The 24,112-nt window shown below is 39.5% G+C and overlaps 3 protein-coding genes across 5 annotated transcripts; 1 reads left to right on the top strand and 2 right to left on the bottom strand.

Annotated features, from left to right (window-relative positions):
• Positions 1-1,025: 1,025 nt before the first annotated feature.
• On the bottom strand, positions 1,026-3,913 carry eif1ad (eukaryotic translation initiation factor 1A domain containing). 2 transcript variants are annotated; one of them, XM_085361314.1, is made up of 5 exons: positions 3,763-3,913; positions 3,427-3,545; positions 2,092-2,200; positions 1,574-1,682; positions 1,026-1,480 (listed from the first exon to the last, which is right to left on the bottom strand). In XM_085361314.1, the coding sequence occupies exons 2-5, from the start codon at positions 3,511-3,513 to the stop codon at positions 1,252-1,254; spliced, it is 534 nt and encodes a 177-aa protein (XP_085217440.1). In that variant the 5' UTR covers positions 3,514-3,545; positions 3,763-3,913; the 3' UTR covers positions 1,026-1,251. The 2 variants fall into 2 exon arrangements, with proteins under 2 accessions (XP_085217440.1, XP_085217450.1); XM_085361324.1 differs by lacking the exon at positions 3,763-3,913 and adding an exon at positions 3,643-3,702.
• Positions 3,914-4,776: 863 nt separating this feature from the next.
• Positions 4,777-11,596, bottom strand: ctsf (cathepsin F). Its single transcript, XM_085361303.1, has 14 exons — positions 11,234-11,596; positions 10,511-10,621; positions 9,984-10,065; positions 9,282-9,343; positions 9,070-9,142; positions 8,172-8,285; positions 7,908-8,056; positions 7,694-7,790; positions 7,515-7,595; positions 7,271-7,390; positions 7,072-7,136; positions 5,830-5,920; positions 5,648-5,706; positions 4,777-5,415 (listed from the first exon to the last, which is right to left on the bottom strand). Exons 1-14 carry the CDS (start codon positions 11,480-11,482, stop codon positions 5,341-5,343), a joined length of 1,428 nt encoding a protein of 475 aa, XP_085217429.1. The 5' UTR covers positions 11,483-11,596; the 3' UTR covers positions 4,777-5,340.
• A 975-nt stretch (positions 11,597-12,571) lies between these two features.
• Positions 12,572-24,004, top strand: aup1 (AUP1 lipid droplet regulating VLDL assembly factor). Of its 2 annotated transcripts, none has more exons than XM_085368414.1 (12): positions 12,572-12,843; positions 17,436-17,573; positions 18,069-18,219; positions 19,030-19,211; positions 19,864-19,936; positions 20,053-20,126; positions 20,528-20,594; positions 20,787-20,889; positions 20,979-21,110; positions 21,275-21,414; positions 22,323-22,411; positions 23,673-24,004. In XM_085368414.1, exons 1-12 carry the CDS (start codon positions 12,803-12,805, stop codon positions 23,716-23,718), a joined length of 1,236 nt encoding a protein of 411 aa, XP_085224540.1. In that variant the 5' UTR covers positions 12,572-12,802; the 3' UTR covers positions 23,719-24,004. The 2 variants fall into 2 exon arrangements, with proteins under 2 accessions (XP_085224540.1, XP_085224548.1); XM_085368422.1 differs by lacking the exon at positions 12,572-12,843 and adding an exon at positions 12,854-14,727.
• The last annotated feature ends 108 nt before the right edge of the window (positions 24,005-24,112 follow it).

Raw genomic sequence — 24,112 nt, 5'->3', positions numbered from 1 at the left:
TAAGAGATTGGCATTCATCCAAACACTGAGGCTAAAGGCGTCAGGCAAAGGTGGAGTTGGTTGGTGTTTCCAGTCCTTGACAGGGAGGAAAAACAGGTCTGTTCTCCTCCAGTTTTGTGCACTGTCACAAAGTGGAGCGTTAAATCCAATAAAGCTCCTTCAGCAGTTCGTGTGTATGACCGCAGTGTTTAATTCATGTATAGATTAGTGCGCAGTGTTTCACTACATGTATTATTTGATATAATTATTGTAGGATACATTTCAGGTATTCATGGGCTTTTGAAAAAACTGAGTGTACATTCTTATTTAAAATTATTTTTGTCAAAATACGACATAGATGCTTTCATTGTGCAGTTACTCAGTGAGAGCAAAATTGTAATGACAGGAATCATCTCTCTTCTGTTCAATGTCATGTGAGTTATGACGAAGTTTTCTCACACCTTGGGGGAAGAAATGAGTCAGCCAAAAAGGCGTGGGACTGGTTCCGCTTGCAGTAGGAATTTTCTGTGCGCTGACGACACTGTGATGTAATTTCTGAGAATCCATATATTGTAGTTTTTTTTCCAGATATGCTAGTGTGACATCTACACAACCTTTTCCGGAGGAGATGGCTGCTTGACTGCGTAATAATGAAATGCATTCAGGATTAAGTCTTGAATCCGGCAAGATGGAGACATGCACAGGAAGATATCGAGTCAGTGTGACATAAGCATACTCTGCTTGGGATTTATTCCATTTCAAAAGCTTTTCAGTCATTTCACAAATTAACTTTTGCTGCTGGATAAGATGAAAATAAAACAGCTTTCATTTGTAACTCAAGCTGATACAATAATTTTTAGAACCATATCCAGCACCAATAGGACATTTGGATTTTCTTTGGCAGCAAAATTAAACAGGTTTCTACGGAAAAGGTTGCATAAATTTAACGTCATCGTACAAATATACTGTGTGCCCTTTTATATAAGGTACCAGTGATGTGCAATGGACCTATCATCAGAAAAAAACACTAGAAATGTATCCCATGTTAAATTTCAGATACATTTTAATCTCACAGATTTGTAAAACAAGCAGGAATTACTAAATACATTGAATGAGCCCAGCCATTCAGTACATGAACTGCAGAGGGCGCTGTTGCAGGTGGACCATTGCTTCAGATCATCATAGCGTCAGTCAGTGATGACAGCAATACAGGGGAGCATGCTGTCGCATCTGTTTCACAACTCCTGATTGTCCGTGTCCTCAGTGCTGCTGCTATGAGGCATTTTCCCTCCTTTTCTCTTTGTCCTGATCCCTGTCCTCATCCTCTTCGCTATCGTCCTCCTCCTCCTCACTTTCACTGTACTGATAGTTACAGCGGTTAGTGTTTACAAAAAGGTCGCTATCGTCATCTTCAGAATCGCTAGCATCCTCGTCCTCGTCCTTTACCAGCTTTTTCTTTGTCTTATCCTGCGTCGAATGCTCGTCCATAAAGCCCTCTGGCCTGGAGACAAGAAAAAAATGTAAAAAGTGCAAAACATGTGACAAATGAGGCTGATCGAGGAACGTAAAGGTTGTGCAGTGTGTTCCCACCTACCAGAGGTTCTGTTTTTGTAGGTATTGAATGTGATCCTTGTAGAGAATAAAGCTGATCTCTGCCTTCACCTTCTCTCCTTCTTCAATAGGATCCACAATCACATAGTCACCTTTGGAGTGAGAAGATGAAATTTAAATGAATGAACATAAATGGGGGTCTTATTTAGACCAGTACTAGCTAGCGGGAGATCACATTACTAACTTATATGTTTGCACTACGATATATATTATTCTTTTGTTTTGAAAAGGCAATGAACACCATGACAACGAGGTTCACTGTACTGTATACATTATGGATGTGCAGCTGATAAGTCTCCAGCAAGTAAGGTGCAGTGAAATATCAAAAGTGTAAACTAACTAGTAAGCCCACAAAAAGCACCCCAATTTTGTTGTGGGCAGCAGCACACACGGTGCAGCATGAACGTCTGTGCCACAAGCCACTAAATAATATTTGCCACCAGCTGTCACTGGATTATTACTCAAACTTTTAAACACGTAACTTCCCTTTCCATTGCTTACCTCTCTTGATCCAGATGTTCTTGCGGAACTTGGTGGGCATGCTCACCAAGAAGGTCTCACCCTGAGCTGTTACAGCATCATGTAGGTTGTTACCACGGCTCCCAGTTACCTGTAAAAGTGAAGAAGCAGAGGAAACATGGAATCAGAAAAATACACTCAACAGCCACTTTATGAGGTGCACTTGTTCAACTGCTTGTTAATGTAAAATGTTGCAGAGGATGGTCAATGGACTTAGGTGTGTGAAAATGGTCAAGACAACCTGCGGAAGTTAAAACTGAGCATCAGAATGGGGGAGAAGGGCGATTTAAGTGACACTGAATGTGGCATGGTTGTTGGTGTCAGCAAGCTGGTCTAAATATTTTCAGAAACTGCTGATGTGAGACACAATTATCACTACAATTTACAGAGAATAGTTAAATATCCACTCGTTACAACCACAATGTGCAGAAGAGCATCTCTGAACACAGAGCATATCAAACCTTGTTGTAAAGGGACTACAGCCGCAGAAGACCACACTGGGTCAGGTGTCAGCTAAGAACAGGAAACTGAGGCTATAATTTGCACAGGCTCACCAAAACTGGACAATTCAGTTCAATTTTATTTACATTAAATAACAACAAATCACAAGGAAAGTCACCTCAAGGTGCCATATATTGTAAGGTAGAGACCCTACAATAATAGAGAGAAAAGAATCAAATGACCCCCTTTGAGCAAGCACCAGTAGAACCAGGCTCAGGGAGGAGCAGCCATCTGCTGCAATCGGGGGCGAGGGGAGGCAGAAAGAGAAAAAGACACTGGGGAAGAGATCAAGAGAATAGTAATAACTAATGATTCACTGGTGGTGTATAAACACAGTGGGTGAAAACACTGAGTGAGGAAGAAACACTTTGAAGCCCCTGGAGGCCTAGATCTATTGCAGTCACCTGATTCAGCCCTAACTATATCTATATATGAAAAGGAAAGCTTTAATGCTAGTCTTAAAAGTAGAGAGGGCATCTTTCTCCTGAATCCAAACTGGAAACTGATTCCACGGAAGAGGAGCCTGAAAGCTGAAGGCTCTCCCTGCCATTGCACTTTTAAATACCTGCACTGAAACAGGAAAAATCCACTTGTTAGCGTTAATGTTTGGGTTTGAGCAGGGCACCACAGTGTAAATAAGCCTTTCTACAAGTGGTGTTACATGTCCACTTTAAGGCAGCTCTGGAGTTAAATGGGGGTCTTACCTGTACTTCCAATCTGTACCTAAGTACACAAGTATCCAGTGTATGCTGCTGATTACTAAAATGTGAATGTTGTAGTATGTAGGAAATACAGGGAACTTTATACAAAGTTTACCTTTACGATCTGCTGGTTTTCTGTGGGTGTGACAAAGTCTCCAAGAACCTCCTTGACAACGTGTTTGCGTTTAGTGGCCTGTGACATTATAACCGACAGCCTTCACGTTCCTTCGCCAGCTGAGAAAGAAAGAGTGGGTCGAAAGTTCTAGTTAACTAAAGACACATTTAAAGGCTAGACCTTTCTTTATAAACGTCTATAAAACTTTCTGTGTACCTTAATAATTTAAACTTCCTCTGCCAATTTTCTTCTAAACAGTAAGTAGTTGCTTACGAATAATAACTTAGCGGAAAAGGCTAACATTAGCTGTCTCCACATTAGCAGGTTAAATACTACCTTGAAAGAAAGAAAGACAGGAGTGGCTGTTTGTCTTTTTGACGCAGAATCTGTCTCCGAGCAGCAGGTATACGTTCGTGTACAAAAAGAACCTGAAATATTCAGTCAAAAAAAAAAATGGAATGACATGCGTTCTTGTTTTCAGTCCACAGTGCGGGGAAAGACAGGGAACGTTACACTTCCGATGTCAAGTGGGGTATATTTTCAAAATAAAAGTTCCATACGTGTAAAATGTTCATTTTATCGCTAAAAGCCCTTTTAATGACTGGTTAAAATGTGACTAAATTTATGTAAATGAACTTCAGGATTCATTGTAATTCACCGTAAGATTATATCACTAACTTACGACGATTTTTGTTTCTTATTTTAGAAGCTACTGCTAAAGACCAGCTGTTCCGTTACCTTCCCTTGGCATTGTGGGAAAATGAGGTTGTTTTGATTAAAGGGACATTCAAGAACACGAACGTTGTTGCTCCTCTATCGTTCAAAGTGTTTTCCTACATTGTGTTTGTCCTGCTTCTTCCCAACATACCGTTTAAAATCATAAACAGGTTAAAATGTTTTCTCCCTTTATAGGCCGCTGTAGTTATTTGAAGTTAATTTTGCCTTATGGTTAAAGTTATTATATATGCACTAAATAAATTATAAAAAGTAATGCTTTAATTGTACTGTCAACCAGTTTATAGTTTCAGTGCACATGAAAAACTTTATAATAAAATAGGGCAGCACAGTGGTGTGGTGGTTAGCACTGCTGCAAGAAGGTTCTGGGTTTGAACCCATCATTTTCTTCTTGAGCATCTGTGGGTTCTCCAGCTTCCTCCCACAGTCCAGAGACATGCACTTGGGTGAATCAGTGATTCTAAATTTCCAGTGAAAGGTTGCCTGTCTCTCTGTGTTACCCCTGTGACAGACTGTCCAGGGTTTACCTCATTTCTCCCCCATGGCAGCTGGGATAGGCTCCAGCGTCCCCCAGTGACCGTGGATTGGATAAGCAGAAGAAAATGGATAGGTAGATCATAAAATAACAAACAACTAGATTTCACACTTTTTTTTTAATTCAACTCCCATCATTCATTTCTCACTGTTATACAGCTATTATTGCAATTACATTGCACTAAACTGAGTTTGTGCAGTAAATCACTTCAGAATCAAAGCCTTGTTTTTCAAAAACTCTTTGAAGCACATACCATCAGCTCACCACTATGAGCATGGGCTCTGTTACTGTAAGTAAAGATGACTTATAAGCTGTTACCTTAAACACATTAATTATTTTAACCAAGCTTCAGGACTAACAGAAAAAGCAGATGTAATCTTGATTTAAAATTACTGGAAAGTTTCAGTATCACATCAAAGCTAGCTTTATTAGAGCTGGTAAAACACTGGTTTGGTCTAACGGAGAAGAAACATCAGCAGGACTTCACATGTGTGCGTGTTGAGCTCTTGTGCATTCTGGATAAGTGATGTGGAGCTGGGGTCAGTTGACAGCTGTGGTGCATGTAGCATGATGATGATGGTGCGTGTGTGTGTGTGTGTGTGTGTGTGTGTGTGTGTGTGTGTGTGTGTGTGTGTTTTAGGGGTTCAGTTGACTACAGCAGATGAGCACATCTTGTTGATCCCACATGCATTGGAGCCCCTGTAGAGGTTGTAGTAACCCTGTGTGAAGGAGAAAAAACAAATTAACACTCACTCCCTCACAGCTGTACATGAACAGAACTCATTTTTTCATTATGCTATGAAACAACAGTCAGCTTTGTAAAGCCTAGTGCACGGATCAGCACTTCTATTATGAAAACGGTGCTTTATGTCGGTGATCCTCAGTCATGTAGTTGGTTTCAAATGAAAGATTTTTAGAATGATAAGTGTTCTAAAGGTCGTGCTGTCTCACCTGCTCTCCATAATCCTCCCCCCAGCTGTTTTTGATGGCCCAGAAGGGAATACCTTTACCTGAGAACACAGGGGGGTAACATTGTTGACAAACGAGGCAAAAAGATGTGTCTGTGCTTTCCAGAAACTGCGCAAATATTTAAGACAAAAAAAAAAATGGGATAAAAAAATAATAATAATTACGTTCTCCGTATCCCACCAACAGCACAGCGTGGTCGATCATCCAGGGGTTGCAGAAAATCTTCAGAGGGTGAGATATGCCCTTCCTGTAAAACTGGAGGGAATGAAATGATATTCAAGATAATGTAAGAATAACATGTATCTTAAGATTATTATCTTTATTATCGTTTATGTCCAGTTTAGATGAATGAATGAATGAAACAGCTTTTTTTATTTGTCACTAGCAGGTCGCCCTGCAGCGAGATGGAAACACCCCCCCCCCCCCGACCTTACACTCAACACAAACATCACACGGGGTTACAAGTCGGAGATCGGTAGCGTTACAGAAAAACACTGAAATGTACACAACAACGGGAAGGTACAAGAGGAAAAAAAGAGACCTCCACTCATGCTGTGCTTCCATGGTAGGAAGCTATTATTGCTATTATTTGGGCAGGAAATATGTCACTCCTGATATGATACAGTAACAATACACTGCCCATGATACTATACACATGCAAGAAAATGATCTACATACGACTTTGCTGTTTGATAAGCACCACCACCAAGTACTGACTCTGATAAGTCAAACTGGTGGGGGTTAGGAATGTTTTAATAAATCAGTAACATATAAACCAACATTACACAAGAAGGCAACGTGACATATTCTATTGATATTTTTATTCCACTCCTAGTTGACACCTCCACTGAGGAGCTGATGTTCGTTTCATTCTGGTAAAACTTTGTAGGCTTGTAGAGTGGGGTCACATTAATTTAAAACTCAGTTTCTGATTGCCATTGTTAATAATGACAATGTATTTTTATACTCTTATATAAGACAATAGAATGATAAATGGGGATTCTAACTATCACAGTATGTTTGCATCTAAATATCACATCACATTTGACCTCTGACCTCACTTTTACATTTCCATCTTAATTTCAAGCTGACCCCAAAACATCTTTAAAGAGAGGATTGTTAGAGACTGAGCTGTTTAGTTAGTCACAAATATACTTCAGTAATATTGAATAATAAGCTCAAGTTATTCGTGTCCAGTTGTTTACAAATCAGTACTTATTATTTATCACATACTCACTGATACCCTTCTCTGATTTTGACTACACTATAAACTTCTTCAAGTACCTCTAAAAAACAAAGAAAACAAAAAGAATTCATCCTCTTAAAAATAAACACTGCGCAACGACTGAGCTGCTTTGCTTCTTGTTGTTTTGAGGAGTGATTTAACTTCTTAAAAAACCTCCTACCTGCATTGCAAAAGCATTCAGAGCAACAGAGACTGGCCCATTCTCAGCCAGCCAAGCAGCAATCTCTGAGAAGGAAAAAATACAAAAATAAATCAAAATGAGTCAATTCAACAACCCTTAGTTTCAAACAGACTCACTACAGTTAGAATAAGATAAAAATCATGGACATGTCCATGCAGTTAAACCACTGTGTGCTCACCCTTCTCCTCTTTGGGCAGCTCCACGGAGCTGTTGATGTAGGCGGCCACCTTCCCGGTGGTGAAGTCACACCTCTGCTTGTGCCCGGTGTAGGAGTAGTCACTTTCAGTCTCCAGACCCCCTTAACCACACGAGGGGCAAAGATTATAAGAAAGCACTTTAAGGAAAAATCTGCTTGTGTTATCAGTAAAAACATCTCTCTGCTTTTACTTATTGCTAAACACAGAATAAAATCTTAGTTCTACCCAGCTTCTCAATAGCTTCATAAGCATTTGATGGAAGCCCGCCTCTGCACGCTTGGTCCAGCCCGTCACAGTCAACCAGCTCTGTGAAGAACAAATCAGTACTCAAGCATGTCAAGACTTTATGCTGGATTTGAAAACCCCTGATTAATTCTATCATCTGTGCTACTTTTCTGTGTCACCTTGTTCGGAAAGTGACAGCAACGTTCCATTTTTCAGGAACCACTGGCCTTCAATGTTGCCTATGACAGAAAATGCCCAGCAAGATCCACACATTCCCTGCAGGAGAAAAAAAACACACCCTAATAAGCATAAAGTGGGCACGGTGTACAATTTAATCGCTACCAACAAGCTCTTTAGGGTGACCGCCCCATAATGAACTCTGTTTGTTGGCACCTGGTTCTTAACAGGACTGACAGCTCCATGATCCCTCCAATCCCAGCTGTCAGGCGAGGGGCCTTTGGCGGGAGTAGCTGGTTTCATTGGTTGATGGAGAGTCCATTGACTCAGCAGTGGGTTTAAGTATGTAGAGCGAAACTCCTCCTCTGGAGAAAAGCAGAAGGATATTTCACTTTGTTTTCTTAAGCTGAAGCAACACGTGGAAAGCAGAAGAGGCGTTCTCTCATTAGAAACTGTGGACGTGCATTCACAGTTACGTACCGGTGAGGTCGCTGAACTTGGTGACTCCATACTCAGCTGAACCTTGATCCAAAGCCTGGAGCTTCTCAGCAGTCTTCAGGTTCTCGTGGAAGATGCGCAAACGGCGGTCCACTTCTGCAAGGTGAAGGGTCAAAAGCACATATTCATAAAAGATTCTGCTTAAAAGCCTTTCATTTTTTTCATTTTCAGTTGAATTTAATTTTGTTTCTAAAGTGCGAACAAGAGAAGAGACATATCAGATGTTTAACCTGAGACATTAAATATTTCACTTTGAATTTGATGGCACCAATATGTGTCAAAAAAGTTGGGACAGAGTAAAAAAATAAAGACTGGAAAAGTAATTGGTACTAAAAGAAAACAGTTGGCGATACATTTTGCAAGTTGCAAGTAATTGGGTTAACTGGGAACAGGTGAGTAACATGACTGGGTATAAAAAGAGCATCTTAGAGAGACGGAGGTTCACCAATCAGCAAAAAACTACATCTACAAATTGTGGAAAAATATCAGAATGTTCCCTAACAAAAAAATGTGAAGACTGTGAATATCTGATGATCTAAGGGACAGGATATCAAACGATTTAAAGAATCTGGAGAAATCTCTGAGCACAAAGGACAAGACCAAAAATAGCATTGGATGCCTGTGATTTTTAGTCCTGAGGCAGCACTGCACTAAAAACAGACATGATGATTCTATCATGGAAATCACTGTGCGGGCTCAGGCTCACTTCCTGCAATCACTGTCTGTGAACACAGTCCACTGTGCCAGCTGCAAATGCAGGCTAAAGCGCTATCATGAAAAAAGAATGTGAACATTATGAAAACATGTTCAAAAACCTGCAGCTCTGACAGGAATGTGACACAATGTCCATACGTGGTATGAATGAGATTCAGTCACTCACCCTCCTGACTGCTGTAGACTTTATTGTACTTAGTCATGAACTCTTTAAACCGGCCCAGCAGCTCCACCGACTCCTAATGCAAACACACACACAGAATCAACGACAGAAAGCCTCGATCTCAAATCTAAATCGATTAGAACAGTTTAAACAAACAAGCAGACAGGCAGATAAAACCACGGGCCTGTAGCTGTAGAGCCTGACATTGATTTTACCTCCAGAGGCTGGCTGGTGGATGGATCCTCTACCTTGTTGCTCTCTTCTACTTCAAATTCAACTGATAAGAGAAATGAAACACAGGAAGACAATGGGAAGTGTGAGAGTATTTAACACTTAAATCAGTCAGTCAAACTGTCATGCAGGTTGCTGCAATTCACAATTTTCACGGACGATTTTCAAGCTGATAAATATGACAGAAAGAAACAACAAAAATACAAAAAACAACATAAAATCAACATATTTGCAACATCAAATGCAAAAATGTCAATTTCTCCTTTGTTCAACCTTCCACCTCATTTATCTCTTTGTAAAACAAGCATGTAAAAAAAAAATCTCATGGCCTGACTGGCTGATGTGGGTTGCTAGGAAAGTTCACTGACAATCAGTAGAAATAAATGCATTTTAAAAGGAGTTTTCTCTATATGTGGTCAGAAATATCATGATTAAGTTATTATCATAGAACAGAAATGCTGAACTCTTTTATTGTGTTTTTTGGGGGGTAAAAAAGGTCTAAAAAATACTTGTTGATGTGTTTTTGGATGATAAGATAATCAGTGTATTTTTAACAGCACTGTAAGAGAAGACCAAGTGAGCCGCAACTATGGTGTTCAGCTATAAATGTCTACCATATGACTTCCATAATGGGTGGTTGTGAATCTTAAATGTTGGATGATGAGTCTGTTTGGCTGCTGACTGACCTTTGGGCTGGCACTTCTGTTTGAGCAAGGTTGACGCCCCCTGCCAAGGGATGTCCCACACCTCGAAGACGCAGACTTCTGTCTGAGACATAAAAACAAAAATAAATTAGAGGAAAAGCGATAACAGCTGTTATGTGTAGGTTTGGGTCTCTTGTAAAAAGCCCCATTTATAGATTTACTTATAACTTAGATATTTTTAGTTGGGAAGAAAACAGGAACAAAGAAAAAAAAAAGAGTCAATACTGTAAATGAATGCAAGCGTGAATGAGGCATAAGAGAGATCACTCCAAGTCAAGGTTGAGTCACAAGATCAAAACCAGCAAAACTGGCGCAATAAAAAAAATCAATACACAGCTGGACACACACACACACACACACACACACACACACACACACACACACAGCTTTTTTTCTCTTAAATATAAACTCATATAACACATTCTCTCTGCTTCTTAATTTTTATCACAAGAGCTCTCTCTCTCTCTCTCTCTCACGCACACGCACACGCACACACACACACAACCTACCTTGAGTTGATTTAACTCGGGATAGAAGTCACATGTCCTGAGCATGGTGGACTTCTTACATTGAGTGTTACTCAGCTCCACTGTTAAAGTGTAACGGATCCCTTTAACCAGCTGGAATACAGATGAACACACAAACATTCGGACATTTTTAATTTAAAGACACAAAATCTTGGTATAAATAAAGATTTTTATTTAGACGTGGTATAAAATATAATGCGTGTTATTGTTTTATGGGCGCTCGTTATGCTCCAAACAAGCCACACTGCGGAGACATTGTTAATTTAAAGTCAAGGACATAACTTCCGGCTGCAATAAACCGCGCATAAAATCTTATCTTGAACGCTTGAGAATAAAAATAGGTAAAATAAAATAATAAATGCTGTTCTCCAAGTTGAAACCTCTTGAAATTTTTAAATAAATAGGAATACATGTTTGTTTGTTTTTTGTTTAAGCATAATCTAATCCCTTGCTGACCAGCGCAGCAAAGACGTTTACGCTATTACTTTGAAGGTACGTCGCCCCTTTTTCCGGCCTGTGTTTAGCTAAAATGACGACCCTCCAGCAGCGCCCTTGTTTACAAAAACCGAGCATACACAACGCTTATTACAATGAGATAAATCGACAAACAATACTTTAACCGTTCTTTGCAAGTCCACTAGAAGACCAAAATATCTTGAATAAATATTATGAAATCAGAAGGAAAGCCACCAATAATAATTATACCTGTTTGTTGGCAGAGATGACCCGGCTGACTCTGCGGAGATGCATCGCATTGGAGACCCGGTTGTATCGCTCCTCTGCAAAGGCCAGAGCCTTCTTAAGACCCGGGTCGGACTCGTGGACCCGGATAGAAGAGCCGGGGGGCCCTAAGAGAGGCCGGTCGAGGTCCTCACCGAGTCCGACAACCGAGCCCAGCAAAACGGCCAGGGACAGCCACTGGATTAGCGGGCAACAGCGCAATATGACCACCATGTTGGCCCCGGGTGTTGTCACCGACTGAAAGGACCGATGTCCAGTCTGCGCTCACTTAAATAACAGCCGTGTTTGTTTTCTTCACACAAAAATCGATTTTCAGTTAAGCAGCGATTATACAAGAGGCTATTACCAAACAAATCTGAGAGGCTGTAGGCGGAGACTGAGCTTTTATGGGGGGCGTGTTCATGATAATTCCCATATTTATTATTCAGGCAGGGCTGTCGCTGATCGGTCTGTAGGCAGCAGTTGTCTTTCAGGCTTTCTGAAGCTGTGGTTTGGATATTAGGCTGATATTCGCTCACTTCAGTCCAGTCGTTGTGCCTGATCATTTTCAGATTATATTGTTTTTCGTTTGTTTGTTTGTTTGTTTGTTAAGGTACCTGGCACTGACCTATGAATCATTCGAGCATTCAAGAGATGAAACAGGGTGGTGCCTGCACTTCACAGACAACTTAGCAAAGAACCAAACAGCTATTAGTGGAGGTTCTGTCACCGTTTGGTGCTGCATTTCAGCCAGTGGTGTTTCAAGCTCTTTAGAGTTGTACAAACTCTGGTTTTGCCTTATATACTGTATTTACACATATATTTGCACATGTTTCAATAAATGGCTACACTTTCCCCCCTAAACTGCTGACTATAAACACAGTAAAAAAGAAAAGAGGGGCGACTAAAGACGTTCAGCTCATCATTGGAATAAATAAATAGATTCATTAAAATAAAATGGTAACATTACATACTACGTTTCCTGCAAATTAAAATTGATCAGATTTCGCCACTAGAGGTAGACAAAATACTATAACATTTTACCAGCGTTTCCTTTAGGGGACGTCTTTAGTGCTCCTTTATTTTTTTCTGCTGCTCTTTTATTATGAAAGTATCGCACCTGACACTCCGATAAAGATGAACACACAGTTATAGATTACATGAAATCATGAAAGTAATTGAAGTGTTGGTTACAAAGACTCCCAGTTTATACACTTCTGTAGAATTTAGAAACGAGTATTATTTATATAAATTTACTTTTGTAGAGATGGCGCTTTTATTCTAGGGGATTCTAACAACGGACCGGAAGTGGTGTCGTGCCGACTGAAGCCATTATCTGTGCTAGCGCTATTTAACCACAAAGCTAACATTTTAAAGTCGCGTACTTAAGCGGTCTGAAAAGGCTGTACTATAATCTAACGGCTCCTTAAAGCTACCCAGTTTCCAGTTTACCCACCGCATGACAGAGGTGCAGTCGTGAAAGTAATGACTAATTTATATTTAGGGGTCAGGTTGTATTTTTAGCATTAGCCTCTGAAGGTCTGACTGGCAGACATGGAGACTCGGGGAATTGAAGACATGTTTGACTTTCGTCGGTAAGTCAGCTAACTGCTAAGTAGTGTAAACTGCTCGGTTAACCTTCACTTAGCGCTAATTAGCGCAATAAGCGTTGAAGAAATACACAGAGGATATGGCGTCGACGACGTTTATTATCGGGCAGCTAACCAGTATAGTAGAAGATGTATTAAATAATCTGGAAAACATGCAGCTAGATAGCCGATACTGGCAACGTTATAGTAAACAAGTCATGGATAGCGTTTGACATGAAACCTTGTCCAGTGCTAATTTTAATAAGCACGCCGATCAGTTGCAGCATGAAATGCGTGAACTAGCTAATCTTAGATGTCTGTTGGTTTCATGTATTCACTGCTTGCCTTGTGACAACGAAGAGTGAAGTTTAAGAGACTTAAATTTTTTTGATCTAGACGCAAAAGTCAGAGATTATATCTGAGCGCGTGTAAAGGGGAGAAAATAACTGACAGCAAAAGTAGCTGTCGTTGTGTACTTCAATACTAAAGTGTTTTTGACTTGAATAGAGGGCGGACATGAGGCCTGTAGACAGTGGTAATGACGACTAGAGCGTTTATGAGGTTTCGAAATGTTCTCTTGCGCTTGACTGCAGAGGGAATCGAGTAGTGACACGTGTAATATTGGTAAAAACGCTGAAACAAAAGCAGCTCTAACTCTGCAATTGGTTTTCATAACGTGTGTACAGTACTGTGCCTCGAGCCACCTTTCATAACGTCAGACTTGATTGTAATTTTTTTTTAAGTGGTCTTGAGCATCGGTTCTCCAGGATTTCTGAAGGTCTTTCAACGTTATTCTTTAGACTCTTGCTGCCTTTTCACTCATTTTCAGTCCAGTCCTTGTAACGGACCACTTAACACTGATCTATGATTCATTCAGGAATTAAAACAGTGTTGTGTCTACACATAGCAGACAGCTTGGCAAAAAAACAATGTTAAATTACTTTGTTATCAGCAGTCTGTCACAAAAACATAAAGATAAAAGTTTGACAGATGTAATATAATACTTTTGTCACAACAAGGTGATTCCCAAAGTGCTATTTGCTGAAAATTTGGCATATTGCAGTAACATATTGCAGCACACTATAGTGTGCAGTGTCCAGTTAATTTGTTTTTAGGAAACTGGATAAGGGGAGGACAAAAGAATTGGCAGTGCTTTAAAAATTATCAACAGCAGATGAGCCAGTAAAAGTCATGTCACAGGACCTGAAAGATGCATCTGGCCCTGCAGTTGACCCAAACAACAAAAAGCACCTAATGCAAGGGATGATGTTGTATCTTTACATAACAGAAAACTTGGTAACAAAAACAAGTAATTTTACATTGTATCTTTTGGCACTTTTTTACTTGCAGTCTATAAAAGAAAAAAACTATAAAATGTTCCCATTTCTTTAGTTGAATCTGTGAAAAATGTCAAAAATAACAGTTTGGCAGATGTCGAATAATATGTTTTCTAGAAAAAGGTGATTCTCCTCAAATTTTCATGCCGAGATCTGCTAGCATGAAAATATGAGGAAACTGGACAAGAGGGGGACAGATGAAGTGGTTGGCTTAAAAAAAATTATCTACGGCAAGTGTCTGAAAGTCATGTCCTTGAGAAACAGGAAACAGTCCTTAAGAAACAGGGAAAAAAATCTGCCATAGACCTGACAGGACCTGAGAGATACATCTGCCCCTTTAGTTAATCCAGCTACTGTTCACTGAAGACTCATTGGAAATGGTCTCAGTCTAAGGGTCGCTGTCAAGAAGCCTTTTTTAAGGAAGGGAAAAGAGGAGAAAAGGATGAAGTATGAAAATTACACAAGATCAGTGGAGGACAGCGGGATGATGGAGTAATGAATCCACGTTTTTGGTTCAACTCCTCTTCAGTATGAACAGGAAAGAATTACAACAGTGAGTGTCTGCAGCCACATGAAAAACACAGTAAAAACATACCTGAATAGAAAAGCACAAATTGGAATACGATCAAGTAGAGCTGGGCGATATAAGATTTTTTTCATATCACGATATGTTTTTTTCCATTTCAGGCGATAACGATATCCATCACGATATAAGCCAAATAACTATATTTGTAAGATTTAAATGTGCCGTTGCTCACAAGTAAAATGTGAAATAATCAGCAGCTTGTTTTGATTTAAATATTTATTTCCCATAATAAGTTCAACAGGGTAGATGTACTCAAGGAACATGAGACTTTTTCAGATAAATAAAGGCAAATATTGCAAACTACACAAAAGGCAGCCACTAAAGTGTTTAAGTTTCAAAATAGAACAAATGAAACAGACTAAATTGTCAATTCCACTTAGAAACAAAATATTAATTCTAAAAATAAATCTTAGTTTGTTACAGAAAAAGACAAAATTGAGTAACTTTTGTCAATATCAAATAAACTGAGAACTAAAAGAAAATTCTCAATCTCTCTTTGTTGTATAGCTTAGCTTTTCAAACAGTTTTAACAGTTACTGTAGTCTGACAAAAGCCGAATGACGAATTAGCGCTTCCAGTCAGAGATTGAGCATGCACCGCTTTATTGTATTTCCAGACTTGCTTTCGGCACAATTTAACGTGCGCGCTACTCTGTTTTTGTCAGACTTGAAATAACCGAAATACCTCCACACTACGGAACTTCTCTGGCTCTTCCGTTCGACAATCTCTCCGGCATTGGAACCATCATCTGTTTCCTCTTCGGTAACCTTCGGTCACGCTCGGTTGATTTTTCTAGTCGGCACACTCATTTCCTCCGTTACCCGGGCGGCACCGCTGCTTCCCAAACAAATACACACGTGCGGCTTGGCACTTGTGCTGTACGTAACAAGTCATGTGACGTGACGCTGCGGCTGTGATTGGTTCGGCTCTGCGCTACTTAATTTGAATTGTCTGTTCTTTTTTTCTTTTCTTTTTTTTTTAAGAGGACAAGAGCGGTGAGGTCTATCGCATTAGTTTAATTTTTCTATCGAGAAAAAGTTATTTCGCAATACATATCGTTATCGTTCTATCGCCCAGCTCTACCATCAAGCATGAATTTGCCTCCACAGACCCCAGACCTCAACACTATTCTAGAAGTGATGGTTCATCTTGACAGAGAGAAGAGCTTTGAATGTCATCCTAGAAGATTGGAAAACAATAGGAAAGCTTGGAATTGTACAAACTCTGTTTTTGATTTACGTACTGGATTTCAGTGTGTGTTTGAACATGTTGCAATAAATACCTGCACCTATAACTAGGGATGGGTATCGAAAACCGGTTCTTGTTGAGAACCTTGGAATTGTTTGCCATTTTTGCCAATGATTCCCTTATCGATTCCAGTCGCCCCGAATGACGTCACTACGTTGCGGAGCGTCATTTACCTGGCAGGAAACACGGCGGCTCAAACGCTCAAAAGTTTGGTCATACTTTACGAGAACGGATGACAACAGGGCAACTTGCAATACTTGCAAAGTAGATATTTCATTTAAGGGAGGAAACACTACGAATATGCAAAAGCATTTGCTCACAAAACACGCGATGACCTTAAATGAATGTCGTGTTTTTAATTCCATTCTGGACTCGTGAATCTCAACCCAGCAGCAGCGGTAACGTTTGCACGTCCTCTCCCGTTAATGCGGCAGGTAAATAATCAACTAACAGTGCATATTATGTTAGCAGAGTCTGGCTCAGATGCTGGCAGTTCTCGCTGCAGTCTACCGGTAGCGTCTCCTTTCAGGCCAGGATAGACGAATGTCACCGAGCAGTGACTAAGTTTGTGGTCAAAGGCTTGCACCCATTTGCCACAGCAGATGCCCCCGATTTTCGGAATGTGTTTAATTGTAGGCAGGGACATTACTGGATATTCTTGTGTAATTGCTACAGAATAATTTATGTTACACTTTGTTATTGCTACAGAAGAATATTTATTTTATTATTTTACGTTTACAATTTTTTTTTTTCCTGGGGACCCTGTGACACCCCATCAAAGAGCCGTAGGCTGGATCTCTTAAAATCTTACTGTTGGGTTTGTAAGGCCATGTTACTCCTAAATTTCTATCTTGTTCAAAGAGAAAATGTAAAACAAAGTTCTAAGCTAATCGACTTTAGTGTTCTCCTTTTTTAAAAAGAATCGATAAAGAATCGAATCGTTAAATGGAATCGGAATCGTGAAAATCTTATCAATACCCATCCCTACCTATAACCATTTCGTATCAAAACATAAACAGATTATGGATGGCTCTTTTTCACAGTATTGTATCATTGGATATCATTGCATAGTTGAATAACAATAGAGTGAAATGGTTAAACTCTGATGTGAGTTCATGCTATGGCTCAGTGCACATTTATCCAGTAATAAAAGGAAGAAGATCAGTAGGTTGTGAAAGATGCTGTCATTCAAATCACAGAACGGTATTTTTGAGGCTGATGGTGAGGTGTATATTTTGAAATTGGGAAATAAAAAAGGGCTAAAAATGTGTTGGTTCATTTGAAATATAATCGGCACAGGATAAAGCAATCTTGCTACAGCTCCCCTGGAAATCACTTAAATTCTCTAATTTACATTTAGATTTGTTTTTCTTTTGTGTTTTCTATTCCAAATGTCATTTTTTTGATTCTGCTCTGTTTTTGTGCAGGTTTCCCAAAGATGCTGTCGTTCTTCTGCTGTTGCTGATTTACTTTCCAGTCGGCATTTCTTTAATGTTCATACGTATTTTTATTGGTGTTCATGTGTTCCTGGTCAGCTGTGCACTTCCAGAGAGTTTTATAAGAAGGCAAGTGTTGAAAAAGTGTTCCAATACCACATTTTACTGTCAGCGGTAACCAAATCTGTAGCTGAGTCGTCTTGTGTGTCACTTGTAATCATGTTTGTGTGTGTGTGACAATAATGACTGAGGTGAAATTGTAGTATAAGGGATAACAATAGCAGTTAATGCTAACACACATGGCATCTGTGCCATTAAAATAACTGTAATTTTTTGTCAGAGTTTATTCACTTTAACCACAGTAAATACTACTGAGGCCAGTGGAAGGTAATTGTACTTTGCACACTGTAATTTTAGTTTGAAGAAAGGTGGTGACTGCATGATTAAAGAACCAAAGCATGTACATGCCCTGGAGGCTATAAGAGCAGTTAAGAAAAAAGATATTTGTACGTATTGCATATTGTGGTAAATTATACACGCAGTGTTACACTATTGAGGACTATCCTGTTGCCAAATATGTTAAAATGCTGACATCATGTTTGTTTGTTTTTTCTTTGCTTCTAGATTTGTTGTGAGGGTTATGTGCTCGGTGCTGGGGATGCATGTGAGACAGAAAAATCCCCGCTCCAGAGACAAAAACACCAAGCTGTACATATGCAATCATGTGACAGAGTTTGACCACAACATTATCAACCTCCTGACCCCCTGCAGCACAGTGAGTGCTTGGCTTAAACGTTTTTCCTGACTCAACCGTGTCATGCAGCATATTTTACACATTCAGGGATTCAGTGTAATATATCAGTGTGCTGATTGCATCAGTGCCCTCCTATTAACAAATCTATGGTGACATCATTGCATTACATGGCTTGGACATAAATACAATTTGACACTACATGCAGTCCTGTGAAGAAGAAAGTTTTCAGTTGTCTGCATTCCATTATAACTTTTGTAGGAATTAAGCTGGTAATTAGCAGTCAGGTAACTTTAATCAAATGCACTTGATGCGCTGTGAGCACCTCTATAAAAGCAGAGGTGTTTGGCAGTTTGCTGGTCTGGAGCATTCAGATATGTGTCTTTCTAGGAGTGGACGTCCCAGCAAATTCACCCCATGCTCAGTCTCTCTGACCACTGCATGGTCAATGAGTCGACCGTGAACTCCTCTGTATACCAAAGTATTCTAGAGTCAAATGTGAGGCCCATCTGTCTGACAGCTAAAGCTTGGTCCAAATTTGGTTATGCAACAGGACAATGATCCCAGGCACAGGAACAAATCTCTAACAGATATACTGAAAAATTCAGTTCTCAAGGTGTTGCAATGCACCTTAATCTCAGTGAAATGCTGTGACAGGACCCTGAGAGAGCTGTGCGTGGAGGCAAGATTGTGCTGGTGCATTAACACATGTTATAATATACCTGATCTATTCTCAAGGTCTGTCAGTTGAAAAAAGAAGATCCTGTGTACTTTAATGTATTTTAAATATAGTAAATATGTGGTGAATTTGACCCGTCTCTTTCTGCCTATCAGCCCCAGTTAGATGGCTCCACAGGCTTTGTGTGCTGGGCCAGAGGCTTCATGGAAATCCATGCAGGCTCCGGAGCCATAGGAGAGTCTCTGCAGAGTTACTGCTCTGCTGAAGGCACCACACCTTTGCTCCTGTTTCCTGAAGAGGACACCACAAATGGCCGCGCCGGTCTTCTCAAATTCAGGTGACGTTTGTACACATGTTACTGTACGGTAATAAACAAGAACTCTCCGATAACACAGCAAGTGTTTGCAATTCATCAGCACCCTGGGACGGTTTTGGCCTCTTACCCATACCCAGTGATTTAATGCAGCCAGCGACAAATTATCATCCCTCTTTCATGGCACATTGAGATAGAGATGAATTACTTTGGCGGTTGAGTCTCCCCCACTAATTTCCCTCTAGAGTTGTAGGGAAATTAGTGCAAGGAAGTGAAAACAGCTGCTAAATTGATTCATTTCTATAGTTAATTCGAGTAAGACTGAAACAAGTGTACTGTATCCTCAGTGGAGATGCACATGAAAACCAGAGAAGCTGGGAGTTGCACTTTATAATGAGGTTGTGATTATTGCCATGCTTTTCTTTACAGTCTCTGATACTCTTCTTTTACTGGAACCTAACGCAGACTCTTAGGCTGCGCCTCCTTTGTGCCATGTCAGAATCACCCGTTCACTATGTTGCTGATGTTAACTACCAAAGGCATTGGCCTTTAAATGCTTAGCTGACTAATTGCACATATCCTGAATGTCTTTAACAATAAAATCAATTGTTATTGGCTCACAGCACAAAGCCAACCAGCTACTATATTAAATATCTATATATGTTTTTTCTCTCAGCTCCTGGCCTTTCTCACTGACTGAATCCATCCAACCTGTGGCCTTACGGGTGACCAGACCATTGATCTCTTTGGTAAAGTCATTTGAACTCACATTTAGAATGAAAGTGACATTTAAAAGAGCTGATGAAATGATGTGACTGCACACCAAAGTAATCTAACAACACGATTACCTCCTGTCTGTACACAGAGCACACCGGAGTCCAGCTGGCTGACGGAGCTCTTATGGACATTTTTTGTTCCATGGACAGTGTATCATGTAAGGTACTAAATAATTTGTGTCATTATTTCTATCTTTTTCTGCAGCCACATTTTTCACAATGTAGGTCTCATTTCTTTTACCCTAACCTGGTTTTGTGGAGATTGTTATGTAAAATCCAAAAAACACAAAAAACTGAATTTTTGGCACAAACTACCCTCCTCAGGCTCATGCTCCTGCCAGGACTTCTGATTAATGAATGTGCATTTCAAAATCATATTGCTTTCATGAGCAAGTTTTTTGTTTGTTTTGTTTTTTTGTTTTGTTTTTTTTGTTTTTTGTTTTGGTTGGTTTTTTTGGTCTGAGTTTTTGAAAAGACCTTCTATTGATTCTTAGTATTTCTGTTGCTCTAATTGTTCAGATTGTCTTCTTAGCATTGCTTTTTTGTGTTTCGTTTCCATCCCAGTTGGCTCCCAACAGTATCCAGACAAGATGGCGAGTCGACACAGGAGTTTGCCAACAAAGTCCAGGAGGTAAGAACAGCGTGTGCCACTTGGATGCACATGAGTTATATTTGTAATTGTAAAAACAAATATGCGTGTGTGTGATATGTGTAAGAGTTATGAAGCCTTGCACCTGTACACAGATCTCTTTGTTGTTGTGTTGCAAAACGTCATGCATAGCAGATGTGAGTTCCCACTTTCTGCTTGTGTGTTTTTGTTTAGCTGCTAGCTGCTGAGCTTGGCTTGGTCGCCACCAAAATCACTAAAGCTGATAAAGCAGAGCACATCAAAAGGACAAGACGCATTGTTCCACAAACAACCACAAGTAAGTCGGTCACATGATTCAACATCAACTCTGTCCATGTGGGAGATTCAGCTGATTGGAGGTTTGTTTGTTTTGTTTTTTAAATGTAGGTGTAACACCTGGTTCTATTGGGCTTGGATTCATGAGTTTGGGCACAGATGACCGCAGGATTGCTAAGATGGCTCAGCAGGTGAAGGACGTGTTGCCCCATGTTCCACTGAATGTCATCACAAAGGATTTAGGTACACTTACATTTGGCTACCACATCTATTTTCTTGGAATACACTTTTATGTTCATTCTGCACCTGAGCTCTTCTGTCACACTTTCACTTTGTAAGAAGTCCTTTAAAAAGAATGATAGATTCATTTGCCATGCACTAACAGTTGTTCTTTTTATTGTGTATAGCAAAAACCAATTGTGTTGACACCACCATTACAAATCTGCTGGAGAACAAGGAGGAAACATCAATGGAAGCAGCGGGGATCTCGACTTTTGGCCCTTCCAAGATCAGCTCCTATTCTTCTGGTCCTGCTTCCACCTTAAAGGTTTGATAAGGCCTATTTCCTAGAATTTAACCAGACAATTTGAAGTTATAGAGCACATCTGATTAATTTACGGGTCAATATCATTGACTGATATAAGCTACTTGGTGATCTGTTGGTATCTGCATTTGTAATAGTCATAAACAACATTTTTAAAAAGTAAAGAAAGAACAGGAGAAACAGCCTTCAGTGATGTTATGAATGTTGAAATTGCAAAGTTTGCCCATCAGAGGGCGCTCTGCAACTCCCCTGTTGGCACACCACAAACACAACAACCAGCTTGTAAAGTCAGGAAGACTGTAAACGGGCAACTAAGGAACTACATCTAACAAATGTTAATCTGTTTGCGTTTGATGCATCTGAAAGAAAAACATGATAAGAGGACAACCTGTCAAATTTAAATCATTGAATTATTGGTACCAGGCAAAAAAGTCATGTATTTGTCAGGCTCTAATAAGTTGGGTAAAAAATTATTATTTATGAAGTGATACCGAAAAGGTCCATAAAAGGCACAAGCTGTCCAGAGGTGTACGAGAAGATGATCTTGATCTTTTGATCTCATAAGCTCCATATCAGTGCCTTTTTATCACACTATTTACCTTACATTTTAGCTGCACTGCATGATAATAATCACTAAGATATTATTTATAGTAAAGGAGCCCAATATGCAGTCGGTCCATCACATGCTGTCAAAATCAGTGAGACGTGAAGCGGCCGTCTCCTTATTTTTTAAGACTGCACATCCCAGACCCTCAGATACATCCGTACAATATAATGAGCCCTAGTGTCTTCTGTTAGTTTTGGCTTATCTGTGTACATGAATGTTAATAAGAATATCTGTTTTTTGCAGTTTTTTTTTTTTTTTTTGTTTTGTTTTTGTTTTTTAAATTCCATTTTGTTTTTATTCATAGCCTGCTGCCAAAACTTTTGGGAAATCACCAACCGACAGACATTTGTCTCTCCAAGAAAGAAAAGAAGCGCTGTATAACTTTGCACGAAGGTGAGTTTTTCTAGTAACTATTATCTTTACTGCTTTAAGCAAGTGTTTCTGGACTTTGTAATAATACCCCATGACAGTTCAGTTCATCTTAATAAGAGACCTGAGAGAGCAGCCAAAGCTGTTTGGTTGTTCGTTGTTCAGGGCTGAGAAGTTATGCAACATTCATTTGATTTGAGATTTTCTTGCTTTGGGTTGAGTGTGTTGTTCATTTCTGATTCTTCACAGTATTCGAGCAACACCAAGCACAGATCGTATGCAAAACAGAAAGTGTCTTTACAAATTTAAATTCCACAACTTTGTTTTGACAAACAACATCCACATCTCTAAACTCAATTTTGGAGAACAAATTATCAACAAACGGTACCTGGCAAAACCTACAGCGGAAAGACACTGATGAACACGGTGAAGCATTAGCATAATTTTATTTATAGTCTAATAAAAGCCAGAGGGATGACTCCAAATGAATGCTAACTTTGTTGTGAGTCTGCTGGATTTTCTCATGAGTGCAGCTGTGTCCAAACACATCTGCTATACAAACTTTGTGTTGTGGTAATAGGTTAGTATTTTGTTAAAGGTTGTTGTGCTGCCCCCATGTGGCTGAAAATACATCAGTGCATTTTTTTAAATAAAGGTAATAAAGCTGGAAATCGTAAGAGAAGAAATCTTATGTGAGCATTGGTGTCAATTGTAGCACTAAATGTTTTGGTAACTATGTAAGCAATGACTGAGTATGTCAGTGCCATTACCCTTTTTTTTTTTTTTTTTTTTTTTTTAACTTGTGAGACTGAGGTTTTAGCTTGCTCTGAGCTCGGACGTGCGTGTCCAGTGATTTTATTTATTGCTTGAGCCGATTTAATGTAAGTTTGCTTGGCAAACATGATCTCTGGATGGTGGGGCATGAGATGAGCTCTCTTGTTTGTCGTATTACCAGAGTATTTGAATTTATTTAAATATAGATATTTGATGCGCCTGATGAACATGCAAAATATCAAGATAATAAAATACTGTTGTGGTGCTGAATCAAATTTTTTTTTTTTTTTTTTTTTTTTTTTTTTTTCCTCTCTCCCTTCACGCCACTATTACCTAAAAGTCAAAATAATTTGGCATGAGCGTGGTCTTAGACCCTAATAAGAGCACAACTGTACAATCACAGTGAGTCTGGACGTGTCAGAGTTGCATCTGTAGTTGTGTTTATTAAACTTTTATGATGCTAAATAAAAGCTGTATTTAATCTTTTTCTTTTCCTTTTCCCTTCTTCCAGACGCTACATTGAAAAGCATGGATTGGAGCAGGAAGACGGTCACTGAACAGTCTGGGTCAAGCAATTATGGAAAGAAGCATATTCACGTTGCATAGCTGTCTGATTTGAATGATGATTTTATATTTCCCCAAACAGTTCTGTTGACAAAAAGGATTTTGTTCTTACGTATTCAGGACATGTATAAGTTCATGGAATGGTGATTATGCATGTGTTCAGTTTTTCATTCTGGCTGATACATAATTTTGATAACAGTTTGTATTACAATCCACTGACTGTGAATCATCTATTTATTTTTATAATGTCCAGAGTTGTTGATGGAAATAAACCTCTGCTTGACCTTGCTTTAATGAAATGATTTCACATCCATGTGTTGTCAAGAGTTTGGCATGTGATTAAGAGGCCCCAGGTTTTGGCAAGTAAAGTGAAATTTGACTTCCAGT

Source organism: Diplotaxodon limnothrissa, linkage group LG2, assembly GCF_057381915.1.
Source record: "Diplotaxodon limnothrissa isolate DT_005_m linkage group LG2, D_limnothrissa_male_GT1.1, whole genome shotgun sequence".
Taxonomy (NCBI): Eukaryota; Metazoa; Chordata; class Actinopteri; order Cichliformes; family Cichlidae; genus Diplotaxodon; species Diplotaxodon limnothrissa.
This window is presented reverse-complemented; position numbering and strand designations above follow the sequence as displayed.

Bases quoted from the DNA above. Each gene is read 5' to 3' on its own strand.
- eif1ad (XM_085361314.1), bottom strand. From the start codon at position 3,513: ATGTCACAGGCCACTAAACGCAAACACGTTGTCAAGGAGGTTCTTGGA. The intron at 2,201-3,426 runs GTAAACTTTGTA...TCACTTTTACAG, and splicing joins AAAACCAGCAGATCGTAAAG to GTAACTGGGAGCCGTGGTAA. The intron at 1,683-2,091 runs GTAAGCAATGGA...CTCACTCCAAAG, and splicing joins GAACATCTGGATCAAGAGAG to GTGACTATGTGATTGTGGAT.
- ctsf (XM_085361303.1), bottom strand. From the start codon at position 11,482: ATGGTGGTCATATTGCGCTGTTGCCCGCTAATCCAGTGGCTGTCCCTG. The intron at 5,921-7,071 runs GTAGGAGGTTTT...CATTCCCTCCAG, and splicing joins TGAATGCTTTTGCAATGCAG to TTTTACAGGAAGGGCATATC. The intron at 5,707-5,829 runs GTAATTATTATT...CTGTGTTCTCAG, and splicing joins GTTGGTGGGATACGGAGAAC to GTAAAGGTATTCCCTTCTGG.
- aup1 (XM_085368414.1), top strand. From the start codon at position 12,803: ATGGAGACTCGGGGAATTGAAGACATGTTTGACTTTCGTCG. The intron at 19,212-19,863 runs GTGACGTTTGTA...TTTTTCTCTCAG, and splicing joins GCCGGTCTTCTCAAATTCAG to CTCCTGGCCTTTCTCACTGA. The intron at 21,415-22,322 runs GTTTGATAAGGC...TTTTATTCATAG, and splicing joins GTCCTGCTTCCACCTTAAAG to CCTGCTGCCAAAACTTTTGG.